This window comes from Lissotriton vulgaris, chromosome 8, assembly GCF_964263255.1.
Source record: "Lissotriton vulgaris chromosome 8, aLisVul1.2, whole genome shotgun sequence".
In the NCBI taxonomy this organism is placed as follows: Eukaryota; Metazoa; Chordata; class Amphibia; order Caudata; family Salamandridae; genus Lissotriton; species Lissotriton vulgaris.
This window is the reverse complement of record NC_141696.1, coordinates 100,337,470-100,356,963: the sequence shown is the minus strand read 5'-3', so window position 1 is coordinate 100,356,963 and position 19,494 is coordinate 100,337,470. Positions and strand designations below refer to the sequence as shown.

Sequence of the window (19,494 nt, the reverse complement as noted above, 5' to 3'; positions counted from 1 at the left end):
GTTCCAAAATATTGTGCACCTAATATTTTGTCTCCTTGAAACTTGATCTGCAACACAAAAACCTTTCTGACAGTAAAATGCTAGATAGTTAAGATGAAAGGGAAGCAGCTAGATTAGCAGCCCAACTAATGAAGGATGACACGAGTCTCCTACAGAATGACCGTAATGTTATCCTCATTCCGGTCAACTGCTGTTTATGTTATTCCAATGCGCAGGGCCTATAGGGAAAATAGGAACTACACTACACCAGGAGCCTTTTTTTAGTTTGGTACAATGCATCTCTTCTGCATTCTGTTTCTTAAAGTGATCATAAATATATATAAATATAGGGAGTGCAAACTTTTTTGAAGAACTTGTGACGCATTACTAGTCAATTCCTAACCATGGTCAATATGATACGATACAAAATGAAACCTCAAGGCAAATCTGATATATTGAGCAGGCATTTAATGGCCATTTAGTGTGCTGTCTAATCAAGAAGTAGCAGTCATTTACTGACATAAAATGGAAAGCAGAGACATGATATTACAATAAAAAATTATACAACATAAAATTTTGAGGAGCATCATGTTCTCTTAGCAACATTTATATCACTAGTTACCTTTTTCTTTCTGTTAATTTCATTGCATTTGAAGTACATATGGGATTCCCTGCAGGGTTCAGTCTAATTATTTGAAGTTAATATTGCGTAATACTTTACACATGAATAATATTGGTGGCCATCAAACATAGAGGGCCTGGTGACGGAAGATCATATCCACCAAACTCTACAGCAAGACCTTAGTTTTTATATCTCACAGTCATTTACCTAGCAAGTAGCTTTTAGAGTTCATATCAGGTCTGAGTAGAATAATATAAACCTTGGGGAGGAATATGCAAGCCAGAAGCCCTGAACTAGATGCTAGGATAGCAAACACCTCCACAACCACCATATATTTCCCTTGAGTGCTCAGGTAAGCTGGAATGAAGGAGATCCATACACTTGCAAACACAAGCAGGCTGAAAGTAATATGCTTAGCTTCATTAAAACTATCAGGTAAGTTCCTGGACAGGAAGGCTAATATAAAACTGAATCCAGCCAAGAAGCCCATGTATCCCAACATGAGGTAGAATAGCAGCACTGACCCTTCATAACACTGTATGATGAGTTTCATGGAAGATGATGTGTTGACTCCTGAATAAGGGGGATTTGTAGACAACCATATTGTGCAGATGATAACCTGAAACATTGAAGACAAAATTATTAGGTAAATGGATGTCCTCGTGCCGAGCCATTTCTTCAAACTGCTGTTGGGTTTGGTGGCTCTGAATGCAACAATGACTGTTAGTGTTTTGGCCAAAATACATGAGACACTGAGTGAAAATACAAGCCCAAATGTCACTTGGCGAAGCAGGCAAGTCCACCTGCTAGGGTGTCCAATAAATATGAAGGGACAGAGGAAACACAACTTGAGTGACACCAAGAGGAGGTAGCTCAGGGCCCGGTTATTGGCCCTCACAATTGGGGTGTCCCGGTAATGGGAAAAAATGCATAAGGTTATCAAAGTTAATGTGGATAAGAGTGCTGAGATGGAAGCAAGTGTTGCACCCATGGGCTCCTCATAGGACAGGAACTCAGTGGTCCTCGGTATACACATGTCTTTTTTTTCATTGGACCACTCATCTTCTCCACACTTCAAACAAACCGAGAGGTCTAAGAAGAACCAAAAAAGAAAACAAGTCTGTGACTATATATTTAATCATTCAAGAGTACCATCAAAAGCGTTTATATTGAGATAGAACACATTATGATTAAGCATTTTATTTTTACAACTTCAGGTTTGCAATTGAGTAACTGCAGCAATAAAAGGCTAAACAATTTGCAGAGAAATGAATGCTCCTTTAGATCTGCAACATAAACTCATGCCATGTGGCTCTCTACCCAAACATTATTAACTCATTCAATGCAGATTTTAATATCTAAATGAAAACATTGTTATGCTATGCTAGTCAATATTATGATGTGGTAGTCATACTATATGAGCAGCAGCATCAAGGCCTACTAGCTCGGATCATGGCCATCAGGGCCAATGACTTTTAGAAGCTAATAGCACAAGTACACTTTGAGAGAGCTAGGCACCAACATATTGCCCTTTTTTGTTAACTGCTAAATGAGGCATATCTATTGGTGTGAAAAGAGCTGTGCTTTCAGCTTATTCAGAACAACCATTACCCTTCTCTGTCTTCTTACTTTTGATTTTTAATTGAAGGTTGTTCTGCATATTGATTGCCTTGCCAGAAAAGGACTGATGTACAAGTTTAATCATTCGGAATTGAGGCCTCACTGCCAGATGCTGCTTTCCAATTGGATTACTTTCAAAGGTTTATATCTCTAAAATGTGTCACTGCCAAACCCTTAATCCTTCCTTTACACAATGAACCATTCAAGATATTTTAAACAGAATCAGCTTCCTGATTGGAAGCCATTGCAGACTTTTGAAGGTTGAGGCCATATGTTTCCACTTCTTACATCCCAACAGGGCATGAGCTATTATGCTCTGTAACCCTTGTTATTTATCTAAAAGATATTCTGGGAGTCCTAAATAGCTTAATTTTGATAAGTCATTCTAGATTGTACTAATGACAAAATGGCTAGGACCCTATGTGAAAAGAACATGAATCAAACTATTTGGGCAATAACTCTCAAGAAGAAAGGGCTGACTGCATTACCTTTGATACCCTAGTTTTGAAAGACAAATCCTTCACTACCTAGATCTCCAGACATCTCATCAGGGTTCTGAGGTGCCTCAAAGGATGTCGGCTATATCTCCTTCCATCAACAATCAGTTGCAGGCATACATTCTAGGACCCAGAAATGACTGAATTTACTGAATTTATTATCAGAAGGGTTTTCGACTTCCAGACTTCCTTTACTTCCATATATTTAGTAATATGATTATAATTTTAACACCAGTTGGGTGCCAGCCCTTTAGGTATATAGTCTGATGCCCAAAAATGGAAAAGCTCAATTGTAGGAATTATATCAGTGAGTGAACAGCATCGGTGATAACACTGAGCCTGGTGGCAACCTGCATCTCAGTTATTGTGGAGATTATCGGGCTGGGTCTGATCTATTCTCCGTGTTCTCTCTAAAGATTACATAGGACTTGATTTAGATCTTCGCAGATGGGTTACTATGTCACAAAGGAGACGGATATCTCGTCTGCCAAAATATAAATCCAATAGGATATTATAGGATTCATACCTCAGCAAACAGGATATCCATCACTGTTGTGATGAAGTAACCCATTTGCCAAGATCTAAATCAGGCCCTTAATCTACTCTAGCACCAGACCTTTCTTCCCTATATCCATTTGTAAATTTAGGCCTGATTTAGATCTTGGCAGACTATGCTTCACAAAAAGGTGACAACAAGAATGCCATCTTGCATCTTCGCAGTTTGCACCCCAGAAACCTTAGAGATAATCTTCCTTATGGGCAACTACTTCGGATTCGAAGGAAGTGTTCCCGCAATGATGATTTCCAAATACATAGAGGAGTTGTGTTAACAGATGAAGGAACGAGGGTATCCCCCCAAAACTGTTAAAACATGCATTTAAACGGGCATGGGGTACACCAAGAGTCTTTACTCATTAAAAAAGCCAAACGCAAGAAGGAGGAGTTGGTATGTGTTTCGACATATGGACCACACACTAATGAGTTTTGGTCAATCATACGGAAGAATTGGCACCTCGTACAGAATTCTGATCTTGGATTGAATGTCCCTCTCTTCGCCATGAAGAAGAATATGAGCATTGGAAAAAGAATTGTGAGAGCAGACCTACCCCACTCTAACTGAAAAAAAGTCATCAGGTCACTTCTCAACATGAAGCCGTTGACGGGCCAACATAAATGAGGCATCTGTGTCAGTTGCAATAACATGATAATGGGCACTGACTTTGTACATGACTGCACCAAGTGGATAAGGAAAAACCTCTCCAAGTGCAAGACAAAAAATTTTATATATGCAATTTTTTGTCCCTGCCCAAGAATGTATATTGGCAAACCTACACAAGCGATCCACCAACGCATTGTGCAGCACCGATCCAGGATTAAAAACAAAGTTGCAACAGCACCTATGCTGAACAACTTTATTGATTTCGATCATCATTGTTGTTATAACAGGTACATTTCAGTTTGTTCTAACTGAAATGTATTTGTACGTACCTGACTCATGATAAAATGTGGATTTAGGTTAAATGAAGGAAGTACCAAATAAATTCTTGAAGCCCATATCGATTGAATTAAGGGTTTATACTCTGTTCAGTGTTTTAATAGCGTTTGAATGTGATGGCTAGGACAACACTTCTCTTTGTTAATTATACGGTACTGTCCAGCCGCCTTGGGCCCAACCCCTTGTTGCTATTAAACTTTCTAAATGTGGAATTTTCAGAACTGCAATTTAAAAACCACTTCACTAAGTGATATCTTTTAAAATTGTGAGTTCAGAGACACCAAATTAGATTTTTTTATATTTTCCCCAATTGGAAGCTACACTCATAAAATGTATCAAGGCAGCTCCAATGTTAACCTATGGGAAAGATAGACCGTGCGGTAGGGAAAAAAGAATTTAAGAGTTTTTCACTACCAGGACATGTAAACCTTAAAACGTAAATGTCCTATTTTTTTAATACATCAGCCTGCCCATGGGCTATCCAAGGCCTACTCTAGGATTTACCTTTGTGTAATAAAAAGGAAAGTTTAGGTCTGGACAAATATGTTAACTTGCTACATCGAAACAGAAGTTTAAAACTGCACACATAGGCTCTGCTGTGGGAGGCTTGAGACATGTTTAAAGGGCTCCTTATGTGGGTGGCACAATCAGTGCTACAGGCCCACTAGTGGTTTTTGATTTATAGGCCCTTGGCACATGTAGCACACGGTACTAGGGACTTATAAGTACATGTAATATGTTAATCTTGGATAAACCAATTGTTATCATATTTTAGACACAGAGCACATGCACTTTAGCACTGGTCTGCAGTGAAAAAATTCAGCAAAACAGTCAAAAACAGAAGGTAAAAAGTTCGGAAAACCACACTTAGGGGCCGATTAGGATGGCAGACGGACTTTGCCCATCCACGATCCCTGTGGAAAGGGGACCGTCCGCCACGTATGCGGCGGTCCCGCCATGGCAATTATGATGCGCCCGCCACACTGGTGGGTGCATCAGGCATTTTTAACATTGCGGTGGCAATGCTAAAAATGCATGTTGTGCGTTTCAAAGCACAACATGACAGGCACGGCGCGTGCCTGCCATGTTGTACTTTGAAACGCAGGGGGGTACCATAGGTGCCCCCCATGTGCACCCCCCAACCACCTTCACCCTGGGTGCCCGCAACAGGCCCTCAAAGCAAAGACCGTATGCCTTTCCACCTTGGCAATGCCGTCGTGGAAAGGCATAGGACTGCAGGCATCATAATATAGTTGGCAGTGTTTCACAGATACCGCCACCATATGTATGCACTTTTTCTGCCGGCCGAAAAGGCGACCGGCGGAAAAGCGGCGGACGGTCTTCCCGTCTGCCGCGGACCTCCCAGCCATCCTAATGTGGCGGGGGGTCATTTCAGTGAGGATGGCGGACGAATTGCCCCCGCCGGGCCAGCGGTGGCTGCCACCAGCCGGCGGGGGTAATCCAACCGCCATCATAATCGGCCCCCAAGTGTGCCAAGTCAACCAAGAGCCATTCCTTTAAGGTGAGTTGAGACTTGAGACTGACAAACAGGAAAGCCTACCAGGTACATCAGAACCAATGAAATTAGGAGCAGGCCAGCCCACAGATTTTTATGACTCAAAAATACATATTTGCGGTTTCTGTTTGCACTGCAGCAATTATTTTGTACATTTAATCAGTGTCTACCTTTCCGCACTCTGACTTGATGAACACCTGTGTGTCGTTTGATGTTTTTAATTTATTTTGTAAATAACACGCACAGTGTCACAAAATGGTTGTCCCACTGAGAAGGAATATAGTAACCACGTAAACATATTCCGTACCTGTTCCATTTGTGATTTCGCCAGCAGCACAGGGCACACAGTCATAGCAGCAGGCTGGTTGTCCTTGACGCAGAACCTTATGGAATCCAGGAGTGCAGCTTGCACTGCACACTGACTGGGGAACCTATGAGGTGAGTGAAAAAGATGAACTTGTAACAAAAGACACAGAATGCGTCCTTTTTCATTTCCTCGTGAATTTCATATACCGGCATGCATTATTCCTAAATTCATTAACATAACGATAATAAACCGAGTACCATATACCTAAAAACATCTGTTTGCAAGCAGGTGGAGAAAACCAAATGTGGGAAATCAGGAAAGTTAGTGCCTCACATCTGTGCTTGTGAAATACGTGCATAAAAGGATTTGACAATCTTTCAATTGTAAAGGAAGTCCCAGAATCAGGAAAGCAATCGATGAAATGTGACAAAATTGGGTGTCTAGAAAGTTCTATAACCTGGTACTTGAAAAAATGCACGTTGCAGTATAATTTGACGATTTACAGAGACATGGTAATGGAAGACTAACACTGTTAAGAGAACTGGTGAGCACAAGGACACAGAATTACCACAGTACCTGGGGAACAACATATATGCTGAAAGCATTTTGAGATGCTATGGAAGTTCACAGTATAGTCCAATCACTGATGTACATTTTCAAAGGAAAGCTTGTTTAAAAGTGGTAGGTTTTTGCCTCCATACACAGCACAGCAGAACCGAGTTCATCTTTATTTAGGGTTTGGCAAATTCATGCAAGATGTCAGGGCAGGCCTGGGTGGAGTTCGCAGAGTCACAATATGCAGAGCTACGCGAAGATGAAATACACCGCCAAGCTACACAGAGTGCCGCGAGTGAAGGAGTCTGGTCCAGCGTCGGATTGGTAACAGGGGGCATTCAGGCAACGCCCGAGGGGCCGGGGTTCGAGTTCCAGCTAAGGCTGCTTTTGAGCAGCCTGGGGGGCCGATGTTGGCGGTGTCTCTGTTGTTCGACTATACCGCCAGCGGCCCAGTGGGTGTCTGAGTGGCCTTTCTGGAGGGGGATGGGCGCTCATTATTTCCAGTATAGCAGCAACTGGTAGAGGTGTCACCCCTTTTCTTTCGCTGGGCCTCCCATTAATGTAGGCATACTTAGCGGGGCAGGGGGCCTGAGCAGAAGTGGCCTCACTTGTTTCCAGGTGTGTTTCACTAGTGTAAACTGATGCGTGCATATTATTTTACCTTACCCCCCTGCTTTTTAGGTAAAATTACGCTGAAGCAGTGATTTGAGGGAAGGCATAATGCAAATGTGGGCCGATTTTTTTATGCGTGCCCCAGCCAATTTTTAATCTCAATCCAACCCTGGTCTGGTCTGTCATGCTTTTCATGCAGATTTTTAGCTCCAGGAGTTTCTCCCACACTGTAAAATCAGTGCAAAAGGCATCATGTGGAGCGACAAAGGGGGTTGCTTCATTCTGCTGTTCTCGAGCAGCAGCTTCCTCAAGGAGAGAGGAGCTTTCTCAACTCGAGCGGTAATGACCTCCCGTGACCGCAGACTTCAGAAATCTTGCAGGGAGGTGGGCTAGCACACAATTTCACTCACTCCTCAACTTAACATTATTGTCAGACACAGTGGTTTCTGTGAAAAGATAAGGCCTATCTTGATAATACGATGTACAATGGAAAGGTTAGAGTAATGTCAGAGGGAGAAGAGACCACATACCGTTGGTTCAGTTTAACCCAGTTAAGTTTTATGATTCACAAAAATTATTTACATACAATGGAAAAAAAAGGAAGCTGGAGAACAATTGTGCGTAGTGTCCCCAGTAAAAGCAGGAACCTAAGGAAATGGTGACAAATTTGTGACAGTTTCTAAGAGGTTTCCAAATTTCCATAAAAGTCGACCATTACTATATATACACTATATGACACGTGATCAAGGGCCGACAGGCTTGAAACGCGTTGTGTTGGGTCACTTAAAATAAAATCACTGCCCACTTTAAATACCTAGGAGGTCTGTGTCTCTTTCCTCGCCTGTTCTGCTGCTGCGGAGTATCAGGAAGTGGTTCGAGTGTTTCCAGATATATATATATATATATATATATATATATATATATATATATATATATATATATATATATATATATTTTACCTACTGGCGGTCGCCAGTAGGTAGTTATAGTTAGGATTGTTTTCCATAGGAATCCGCAACATTCTATTGGGAATAACTTTGGCGCCGGTTGAGGAATCTGCCTGAAATTTTCCTGAAATTTGCCTCGCTGCGCTCCGCTCCTTGGGGGAGATTCGTCAAGCGGGGGCCGAGATAAAAGGGGGGTCCCAAAACGTGTTTTCCCCATGTTAATTTCCATAGGGCGGTTGGACTCACTTTTAGCACGAATTGCTGAATGGATTTCCACCAAACTTGGCAAAATTGTAGGGACTGGTAGCCCGATGTGCCTTTGCTATGTCTCAAGATATGTGCTCCAGTGGATTTTGAGTAATTTAGGTTAAAAAAAAATATATATCTATAAGGGCGCCCGGGAACGCGCACCGGGGCGCGCACCGCGAGTTCGCGAGCAGAAAGCTGATTGGGTCTCGGGTGTCTGTCAACATTCCAAACAGTCCGGAGCGGCCACCATCTTGTGTCTTGGTAGGATCGAGACACAAGAGGTGGCAAAAACAAAGGGGGAAATGACCAAAAGGGGGCAGGGTAGACCCACCTGACCCCTTAGGTTTGATGTGGGGGCCATAAAAGGGCCCCGCGGGGCAAAAAAAAAATGTTGTTTTCCCGATTTTCGCGGGGGGAGCGCCCAGTACGCTCACCGGGGAGCGTACCGGGGAGCGAACCATGGGGAAAACCCAGTGAAACAGTAAAATAATAATTTAAAGTGCTTAGAGGTAGGGTAGCTCTGAATAGAGTTGTTGTGTTGTGTGGGTGATTTTAGTACCAACATGTAGGTACCAATGCAGAGTGTTAAATTTAATGTACACCGTCTCCTCTGTAGATATCTTGCATGTTGTTACAGAAGTTCTTGTGGTATTTATTTATTTATTTATTTATTTTTGGTATTTAATAAAGCGAGAACAACTGCCCGCAGGCGTCTCGGCGCTGTACTATTGCAGACTTCTCCTATGCTAGGCTTCATACTTTTAGAGGTTAAACAACCAGGTTTTCAGTTGCTTTCTGAATGACAAGAGGTTTGGGCTAGATCTGATGGATTGGGGGAGAGTATTCCATAATTTCTGGGCAGCAACCAGAAAACGTCGATCTCCCCAAGTGACCAATTTAGTACGGGGTATATGGAATCCATACCATAGTCTGTCAGGAAAGCAGAAACAGATCCTTTAAGCACTCCCTGATAAGGCCTAGGGGATCATGAGTAGTCTATCCTGCTCCCTTATGATGTTTTCAAGTATTACATGAAACATAGTTTTACATTTTACTCTCTTCTGAATCTACACAAAATTGGCGGTGATATGGTGCATTAGAGACAGACAGTGAGAGAAAGGAGGCAGGAGATGAAAAAGATATGTCAAATACACATTGTAGATAATATAGTGGGAGAAAGGAAGTACATATGAGCAAACTTACTATGTAACACAAAAAAGTTGCACAGTATACTATAAGTCTCACTTTATATTATAATCATTTTGGTACTGCTTCATGAATTACATATAAAAATGAATAATGTCTCAAACAATTTTTAATTATTAAATATAAATTTATTCTTCAGAATTTTCAAAATGTAATAAAACTTCCAACATCAGATTGTCTAGAATGTCCTCATAATTTTGATTGCATGATTTTATTGTTTCCAAACAGTCAATTAATTCTTGGTCCAGAGAGACATCCATGAAATCCAAGTCAACTATATTTTCTTCAGGATTGTTCTCAACCATAATGTCGAAAGAAATATTATTGGACTCTTCTTTCCCTTCCATTTTCTTTCTGTAAATTGCATAAAAAATAACTATATCAGTAGAGTTAGGGTACTGCTGGGTTTAAGTTCAGACAGGTACTTCTGAGTTTTTAACAGTGAAGTAATTTTTGGGCAGTGTATGGTTTCAGGCAGGAAGTAGAACTATTAAAAAGTGCATGTGATGAAGCCTAAGTAAATTCATAATTATACCAGAGAAGCCTAACTCAATCCATAACTATAACAGAGAAGCCTATCTCAATCTATAACTATAACAGAGGGACAGTAAATTAATATCAGAAAACGTTTTTCCAAATTAACTTAAAGTGCACAACATAGTTCCCCTTACAAATTAACAACTTACCTTTGTCAAAGCAGTTGAAGTTTTGAGTGAAAATCCTTTCCAAATGTACCTCAGGTAGTACTAGTCAAAATGGCTGTGTTTCCCTCTCCTTTTTCATATATATTCATGTACATAACCAATCAAATGTCAGCACAAAAAAGTACAAAACAAAAGTAACATTTTAATTGGTTGTAAATTCTAACACTTTCATATGTGTTTTTGTCATGTAATTTACTTCAGGATATTTAGACAGGGCTACAGCCCAAATGGCTCAATGGAATTCCACCAAATTTGGGAAAATGGTAGGGACTGGTATGTAGTAGGGCCTATTCTATATTTGGTGAAAGTGTCTCCAGTGGTTTTTATGTAAATTAACTTCCAAAATTTTTGGGGAGCGCTTACCGGTGCGCGCTCCGGTACGCGCACCGGGAGCGCTACGGGAGTCCGCCATTTTGTGTTTCGGTAGCATTGAGACACAAGATGGAGGACAAACAACGTTGGGAATGGGTAAAAGGGGGCACGGTAGACACCCCCTGACCCTCAAGGTTTTCTGAGGGGTGTTTAGGAGGCCTATATAGGCCCCCCAAAAATTTTTGTTTTTTAAATTTCGTGGGGGGAGCACCCGGTACGCGCACCGGGGAGCATACCGGGGAGCGTACTTTGGTGAAAAATAGTGAAAAAAGTTAGAGTAAGATAATCATTTTGAGTGATCAGAGGTAGGAAAGCCCTGAAAAGAGCTTTTGGGTTCTGTGGCTGATTTAGGTACCTACAAGTAGGTTCCAATGCACAGTTTTAAATTCAGGAGGAATATTCTATTCCCCTCATCTGAGAAGTGCACACCATCTCCTCTGTAGATATCTTGCATGTTGTAATGCAAGTTATTGTTGTATATTGAACCCATTCCATAGTCTCTCATGTAAGCAGACACAGATTTATTCACATGTTTCCGTGCTTTCTCAAATTGTAGACAAAATTGGTTGGACTACTTCCATTTCTGTCTTTGACATATATTGGAATATACCAAGGCAGTTTGTGGAAAAAGTGCCATCAATTGACCAAAGGTGTCCTTTAAAAGCATTTCCAGACCTACCCCAGTCAAAGTGCCCAAGTCATGTCCACCACAGTGCACAATTAAGAGGTCAGGGTGTGGCAGATGCAAAAAGGTTTTCACCAATGGTATCAATTGGAGACATCTCAATCCTCTCTGGCCAATCCACTTGATGTCCACATTTGGTAAATCAAGGTTGTGAAAATTTCTGCTAGCTGCATACCTTTGAGCCCGGTGGATGTAGCTATGTCCAATAATCCTGATAGAATACATGATGAGAGAAGGCTCTGGTGCAGTCAGATGAAGTGTGGGAATGAAATGGCAGTTGGAACAGTAGGAGTTTACAAAAAAATAACTGTGGAGTTTCACTGCTCTTGAATCACAAGCAATGATTGGTGGATTCAGATAGTCGAAAACTGAAAGTTAAGGTGCATGGTTGTGTGTGCTGTGAAAGAAGTAATTTGAATGGTTAAGAAAAAGTCATTTAAAGAAACATTGCACTGGATAAGCTGGTGTATTGAGAGGTCAACCATCCTTGCTGAGTTGATTTGCAACATTGTAGAATAAACTTGTAAACCTGAGAGTTCAGTGAGGAGGGAGTTGCTATGGTAACAGGTAGAAAGGGCTGAGGGGGGAAGGGTTTTGGTTTGAAAATAGTGAGGGAAGAGTTTTAATTGGTTGACTTGAGGCATATGTGTATAGAATTAGAGGTTTTCTGTGCCAGTCATGGTTGCAGTATCTGGAGTGCATACCTTTTGATTTGCTAAAGAAAAATTGGTGTTTGTGTCTGACACTGTTCTCAATCTCCCAAAGCATTTGTAAAGGTGAGTAATGATTATTTTAATATAGATAGAGACTTGTATGCTCTATGGAGAAGATTTGGAAGCAGATTGTGTTTTTTTAATGTTGCTTTGTGTCATGTTTTTTGATAATGCTTGGTAAAAAGATTTTGCTGCATAGAGGAATTGTATTGTGTAAAATTGAGAAGTTTCAGTAGTGACATGGAATGCTTGTACATGGGACCTGTGCTGTGTTTCTTAAATGTGATGGAAAAACGATTTTGGGGAAAATGAATGGCTTTTACATTTTTGAGAAGGAATAAATAGTGTCTGCATGATTAAATAAATATATTTGAACCTTTCACAATAATGTCACCTGCGTTACCTCAGATTAGGAAGCAGATTGAGCTTCTTTCTTGTTGGTTTGAGTCATGTTTTTTGATAATGCTTGGTAAAAAGATTTTGCTGCATAGAGGAATTGTATTTTGTAAAATTGAGAAGTTTCAGTAGTGACATGGAATGCTTGTACATAGGACCTGTGCTGTGTTTCTAAAATGGAATTAAAAAAACGATTTTGGGGTAAATGAATGGCTTTTATATTTTTAAGAAGGAATAAATAGTGTCTGCATGATTAAATAAATATATTTGAACCTTTCACAATGATGTCCCCTGCGTTACCTCAGATTAGGAAGCAGATTGAGCTTCTTTCTTGTTGGTTTGTGTCATGTTTTTTGATAATGCTTGATATGAACATATGCAAGATAGAGGAATTGTATTTTGTGAAATAGTGAGGTTTCAGTAGTGACATGGAATGCTTGTACATGGGACCTGTGCTGTGTTTCTTAAATGTGATGGAAAAACGATTTTGGGGAAAATGAATGGCTTTTACATTTTTTAGAAGGAATAAATAGTGTCTGCATGATTAAATAAATATATTTGAACCTTTCACAATGATGTCACCTGCGTTACCTCAGATTAGGAAGCAGATTGAACTTCTTTCTTGTTGGTTTAAGTCATGTTTTTTGATAATGCTTGGTAAAAAGATTTTGCTGCATAGAGGAATTGTATTTTGTAAAATTGAGAAGTTTCAGTAGTGACATGGAATGCTTGTATATAGGACCTGTGCTGTGTTTCTAAAATGTTATTTAAAAAACGATTTTGGGGTAAATGAATGGCTTTTACATTTTTGAGAAGGAATAAACAGTGTCTGCATGATTAAATAAATATATTTGAACCTTTCACAAGGATGTTACCTGCGTTACCTCAGATTAGGAAGCAGATTGAGCTTCTTTCTTGTTAGTTTGTGTCATGTTTTTGATAATGCTTGATATCAACATATGCAAGATAGAGGAATTGTATTTTGTGAAATAGTTGGGTTTCAGTAGTGAAATTGAGTGCTTGTAAATAGAACCTGTGCTCTGTTTTTTAAATGTTAATTAAAAATTGATTTAGAGCACATGAATTGGTTTTACATTATTCACAAGGTTTAGACAGTGTCTGCATGATTAAATCAATATATGAGCACGTTTCACCTGTGTTTCCTCAGATTAGGAAGCAACTAGTATTATCAAGAAATATGACACAAAGGAAGAATAAAAAAGCTTAATCTGCTTCCTAATCTTAGGAAACACAGCTGACATGTTTGTGAAAAGTGCAAATATATTTATTTAATCATGCAGACACTTTCTAATCCTTCTGAAAAATGCTAAAGCCATTCATTTGCCCCTTAATCGTTTTTAAATTAACATAAAAAAAACTGAGCACAAGTCATATGTACAAGCATTCCATTTCACTACTGAAACCTCAGTTTTTTACAAAATACAATTCCTCTATGCAGCAAAACATTTTTACCAAGCATTAACAAAAACCATGACAGAAATCAACAATAAAAAAACACAATCTGATTCCTGATCTGAGGAAACACACCTGACATGATTGTGAAAGGTGCAGAGGAGGTGAGGAAAGCCCAAATGGCTTTCATGATTGTGAAAGGTGCTGAGGAGGTGAGGCCTGTGTCTAAAAGTGCAGTGGGGGAGAGGCTTTATGAAGTCCTGTCCACTGCACTCTTGGACACAGGCCTCACCTCCTCTGTTCCCCTGGACAGGCCTCACCTCATCTGCACTCCTGGTCAGGCCTCACCTCATCTGCACCCTGTTACCCTCAATTATACCCAATACTTTGAGGCCTGTCCAGGGGGCACAGAGGAGGGGAGGCTTGCCCAAGGGTCAGAGGAGGTGAGTCCTGTCCATTGCACGATTGGACACAGGCCTCACCTCCTCTGCACCCATGGACAGGCCTCACCTCATCTGCACAATCTGTTTACTAATCTGAGGAAACACAGGTGACATGATTGTGAAATGTGCTAATATATTTTTTTAATCATGCAGATACTATCAAATCCTTGTTAATAATGTAAAACCAATTCATGTGCCCGACATCATTTTTTAAATAACATTTAAAAAAACAGAGCACAGGTCATATGTACAAGCATTTCATTACACTACTGAAACCTCACTCATTTACAAAATACAATTTGTTTATGCAACATTTCTTTACCAAGCATTATTATTATTTTTCCACCTGTCCCCTTCTAACACCCTCTCTCTGACTTATTCCTTTTTACATCCTGACTCTGTGTTACACTCTCTTACACTCTCTCTTTGACTTACTTTCTCTTACACCCTGTCTCTGATTTATTCCCTCTCTCTCTTTTTTACAGCAATTTCTAAGTCATACTCTCTCTTACATCCTCTTCCTGATTTACTCCGTCTTACAACCTTTCTCTTTGTAACATTCTCTCCCTGACTTACTCCCTATTACACCTTTTGTCTGTTTTACACCCTCTCTCCCTCGTTCTGACTTTTTTATTCTCTTCCTCTCTTCCTGTTACACCCTCTGTCTGACCTACTTCTTGTTATATCCTCTCTCTGATTTACTTCCTCTTACACCCTCTCTCAAACTTACTCTCTCTCTCTCCCTTTTACAGGCTCTCTCTGTTTTAGTCTCTTTTACATCCTCTTCCCTTCTAACACCCTCTCTCTGCTCCATATCGGTCGCTCCTCCAGCTCACTGCTTGCTAAGAGACGCTTCTCCCCGCGTGCTGACCACTCCGCCTGCCTGACCAAGATCCCGGACACCCCCTACTGCGCCTAGAACTCAGAGCGCTTCGACATCATAGCGCCTGGTATTGTTGCGATTTAACTTTATTTTGTTTGAATCCTGCACGTTGGCCCTGCATTGCGCTATTCACTAAGCACAGGAATTGTGTTTACTTTGATTTGGTGTGCTAATTGAGCTCCGCTCTCAGCCCGAAGGTGCCCCTGCTCCGATCACGCTACCTCTCTGCCATTTTGTTTGTGTTTACTTGTTGCCCATTGTCTCGTCCCCGCTTCCGCCTCCCAGCGGCCCCTCCCACACACCAGTTTTGATTCTGAGCCCCGTCCTCCTTCCCTCTGTGACCGTCTGGACTTGCTCCATATCGGTCGCTCCCCCAGCTCACTGCTTGCTAAAAGACGCTTCTCCCCGCGTGCTGACCACTCCGCCTGCCTGACCGAGATCCCGGACACCCCCTGCTGCGCCTAGAACTCAGAGCGCTTCGACATCATAGCGCCTGGTATCGTTGCGATTTAACTTTATTTTGTTTGAATCCTGCACGTTGGCCCTGCATTGCGCTATTCACTAAGCACAGGAATTGTGTTTACTTTGATTTGGTGTGCTAATTGAGCTCCGCTTTCAGCCCGAAGGTGCCCCTGCTCCGATCACGCTACCTCTCTGCCATTTTGTTTGTGTTTACTTGTTGCCCATTGTCTCGTCCCCGCTCCCGCCTCCCAGCGGCCCCTCCCACGCTCCTCCCCCCTCCACTATCCATTTATGACAGATGCATTTACGCGCAGCGGTCACGCGCAGCGGACGCGCCCCATGCGCGCCGAAGGTGCGCCAAAGGTAAGCCCGTCTACGCCCGTCCGTGCCTGGACCGCGCCCAGCGCCAGACCCCCTGGCCCCCGTCCCACCCACCCCACCCGCATTACATACGACGCCTCCACCCTCTTAGCCCTAAACCCCGGTCGACTCCGCAACTGCGCCCAAGCTGCTCCTGGTCACACCCATGGACCCTTCACATGCAACTCCTGCAAGTATGACGGCACCAAGACCAACTCCTCATCCACTAACACCAAACAGAGATCTGACACCAACCACCTAAAATGCATCCTGCTCAACACCCGCTCGGTCCACAGACACGCCATCGACCTTTGGAATCTACTAGACACCATCTCTCCGGACGTCGCCTTCCTAACAGAAACATGGATGAACGCCTCCTCAGCCCCAGACATCACCATTGCCATCCCTGAAGGCTACAAGATCATCCGAAAAGACGGCACCTACCAAACAGGAGGAGGCATCGCTATCGTCCATAAGAATTCCCTCCACATCTCAACCAGCTCTGACGTCAACCTTGCTAGCGCGGAACACCTTCACTTCCAGATCCATATCGACCCAAAGACCACACTCAGAGGCACCCTCCTCAACAGGCCACCAGGACCCCGTGCACAATTCAGTGAAGACATCACTGACTTTATCATAATGTAAACAACAAGGATCCCCTGTTAAGAAACTGAATTCGTAGTACAGGGAAATAGACAATGTGAGAGAAGTAATTAAATATCAATGCAAAAAGGGAGAAAAAGTATGAAGAGCACACCATCAATTAAAAAACACAAGATTGCATTTATTTTTATATACACATATTCATATTAAAAACATTTAATAGACAAGCATAATAATCTAATAATTACATAAACAACTCAGTAGTACATTAATCATATGTTTATAAAACAATAACACAAAAAAGGTCATAAAACAGTGGCAAACAATGTTAATCGACGGGCGTTTCGGCGTTTTTGGAAACGCCTTCTTCAGGAGCCACAATAAAATCTGAAAAACATATTTAAAGCAAATTTAAAACAAGGAATTGCAATCTCAAATTCCAATTTTAACTGTAAAAAGTGCATGTGCAAAATATATACATAACTGTGCTTACATACCAATGACTCCCTACTTGTGTAGCTCAAAGATATAGCTACATAAGGTACAAACTAATAATTTTATATTTGAGCAGTAGTATATGAGCGAGGGGGAATTGGGGGGCATGAAAGGGAGGGATACCCTATAAATGAGTCAAATACACAATGGTAAACAATGGAACGATGAACTCACGTGCTACAAAGCTCTGACATTGAATAACCTTATAAATTCTTTGAACTGCACAACTTCCTAGGGCTACATAAGGAAGGATACATTTATATATGTATATATATAGGAGGAAGCCTCTTAATCTAACATTATGTATGACTTCAAATGAAGGCCCCAAGTACCTATATCTCTTGTAGCTATTTGAGAAAGGCAATCTACAACCGTCAAAATTATATGGTACAAAGTTTTTTAGACAAATCACTAGAAGTTATGTTGGTTGATTAGTATAAGCCGCTTGCATATCTTAATTCCAAAATAGGCACACCGGAAAATATGTTAAGGTATTTGCCCTAGGAGCACTGGAAAAAGTTAATTGCCAATTGCACCTAAGTATAAGCCGTTTGCATATCTTAATTCTAATATAAGCACATTGTTGAATATGTTATGGTATTCGCCCTAGGAGCACTGGAAAAAGTTAATTGCCAATTGCACCTAACCAAAAGACACTGTGAGTTATTCGATGGATAAATTGAATGAAAATATATATGAATAGCAGCGAAAGATGGAAAGTTTAAAGGCATGGAAACTGAATATCGCTGGTTGAACCTTACCATAGAGAGCACAAGATGCGTGTTCAATACTTATTCTTTAAACGTGCACCAGAACGGGACAGATCGCGATCACTTGGTGTTTCTAAGGTCTGGGTGGAAATTTGACTCCACGGAGGGACTTTATATCTAAAATGGCAAAGTGTAGCTAATGCAGTTACAAAACAATTCTTTAACGCTCTGTATTTTATGCACGTGCATTAACCCTAAATACGGTGAGGACGTATATCTTACCATTAATATGGAAATGAGCACGTGTGTAATAAATAACCGTTGGCGTCACACATGCGCTGGAGGAGTAGGATACTTCGATGTGTAAACAAAGCCCTTCTTTAAGTTTCTTGACCGGATAAAGTTGTAGCTAATTGTCGGGCTACGTTTCTGGAAGGGGAAAACAATGTGGCTACTAATACAATAGAAATCAAGTATACTTTGTATCACCAATACATTAGTAGCTTTGGTGTGTGTTGTAGATGTGTTTCTTACCGTAAATATAAAGGCAAGAGCGTATTCAACAGCCTATGGGAGCCACATAAATGATATCAGGTAGAAGCTTCCAGCCGTTGGAGAAGTAAAATAATTCGAAGTGCCCTTCCTTGACTAAGTGGACTGTATAAACAAAAGGCCATCCGTCCGACTTTGATACTAAAAAAAGAATTGTGACAGACCTATAGTTACAATTTAATGGACAGATAATCTATATTACGTGTGCAGTACTAAGTTAAAGTTCCAAGCGTGGGCAGCTATCTTACCGAAGATAAGGAGTCACGGACGGTTGCATCAACCTGCGGGAACCACGCTCGAGATATCTGCTGGCGTCCCGCAGCTGTTGGAAATGGTGAATAACCCGACCAACTGCTAAGCCCCTCCTTAAGTATGTGTAACTCGTTTGCCTATAGTGACGCACCGGCCTACCAGTTCCTCCTATTAAAGGGAAAGGAACTCGAAATTAACCGCTAGGTAAAGCGAAATAAACAACGCGTTACAAGATTAAAAAAAGTGACACGTATCGTATATTATACCCGAATGGGGGGATGTCTAAAAGCCCACCTATTAGATCTTAGTGTGAAGGCAATATTCACAAGTGATAAAGACTAAGCTAAGCGTACCGGGCGGCAGAAGAGGGGCTTATTAGCATATTTCCACGTTATAACTCGGTAGCTGGTACAAGACACCTGATCCACAATCAATATGTAATCTGGAAATGCCTTAATGGGAGGAGTGTTCTCCCAGTAATGATCGGTGTTCTCAACTATGACTGGATCGGCGTTAAAGCGGCGGGTCTCAGCTAAGCCGCTATCAGAGGAATTATTCTGCCCAAGAAGTTCCCCTCTTGTTGAAAGGTTGTTATCAGGGTGCTCTTTATGAAAGGGTTCTTGGGCTAGAGACAAACCACAAAGGACCATCTTCAATTCTAATACAGAAGGCATTTTTGTTGGAGACAGATTGGTCACGGAGAATGCCCTGTATGTAAAGTTATACAATGGCATTCTCCCAGGGAATTTCGTTGTTTAATCCCCTCTTATGTGTGTCCAGAACAAAAATCCAAAAAACTTATTGTTTTTTCCGGATGGCGCATCCGCCCTTACTGTCAGGGGT

General features: G+C 41.3%; 1 protein-coding gene across 1 annotated transcript in view; it reads right to left on the bottom strand.

Annotated features, from left to right (window-relative positions):
• Nucleotides 1–800: 800 nt before the first annotated feature.
• The window catches only part of LOC147693529 (vomeronasal type-2 receptor 26-like), a 169,336-nt gene continuing 150,642 nt past the window's right edge, over nt 801–19,494 (bottom strand). Inside the window, exons 3-4 of the mRNA XM_086936047.1 lie at nt 6,037–6,160; nt 801–1,693 (exon numbers count right to left, since the gene is read on the bottom strand). Of these exons, the coding sequence (XP_086792173.1) occupies nt 801–1,693; nt 6,037–6,160 (1,017 nt within the window). The remainder of the gene's footprint in view (nt 1,694–6,036; nt 6,161–19,494) is intronic.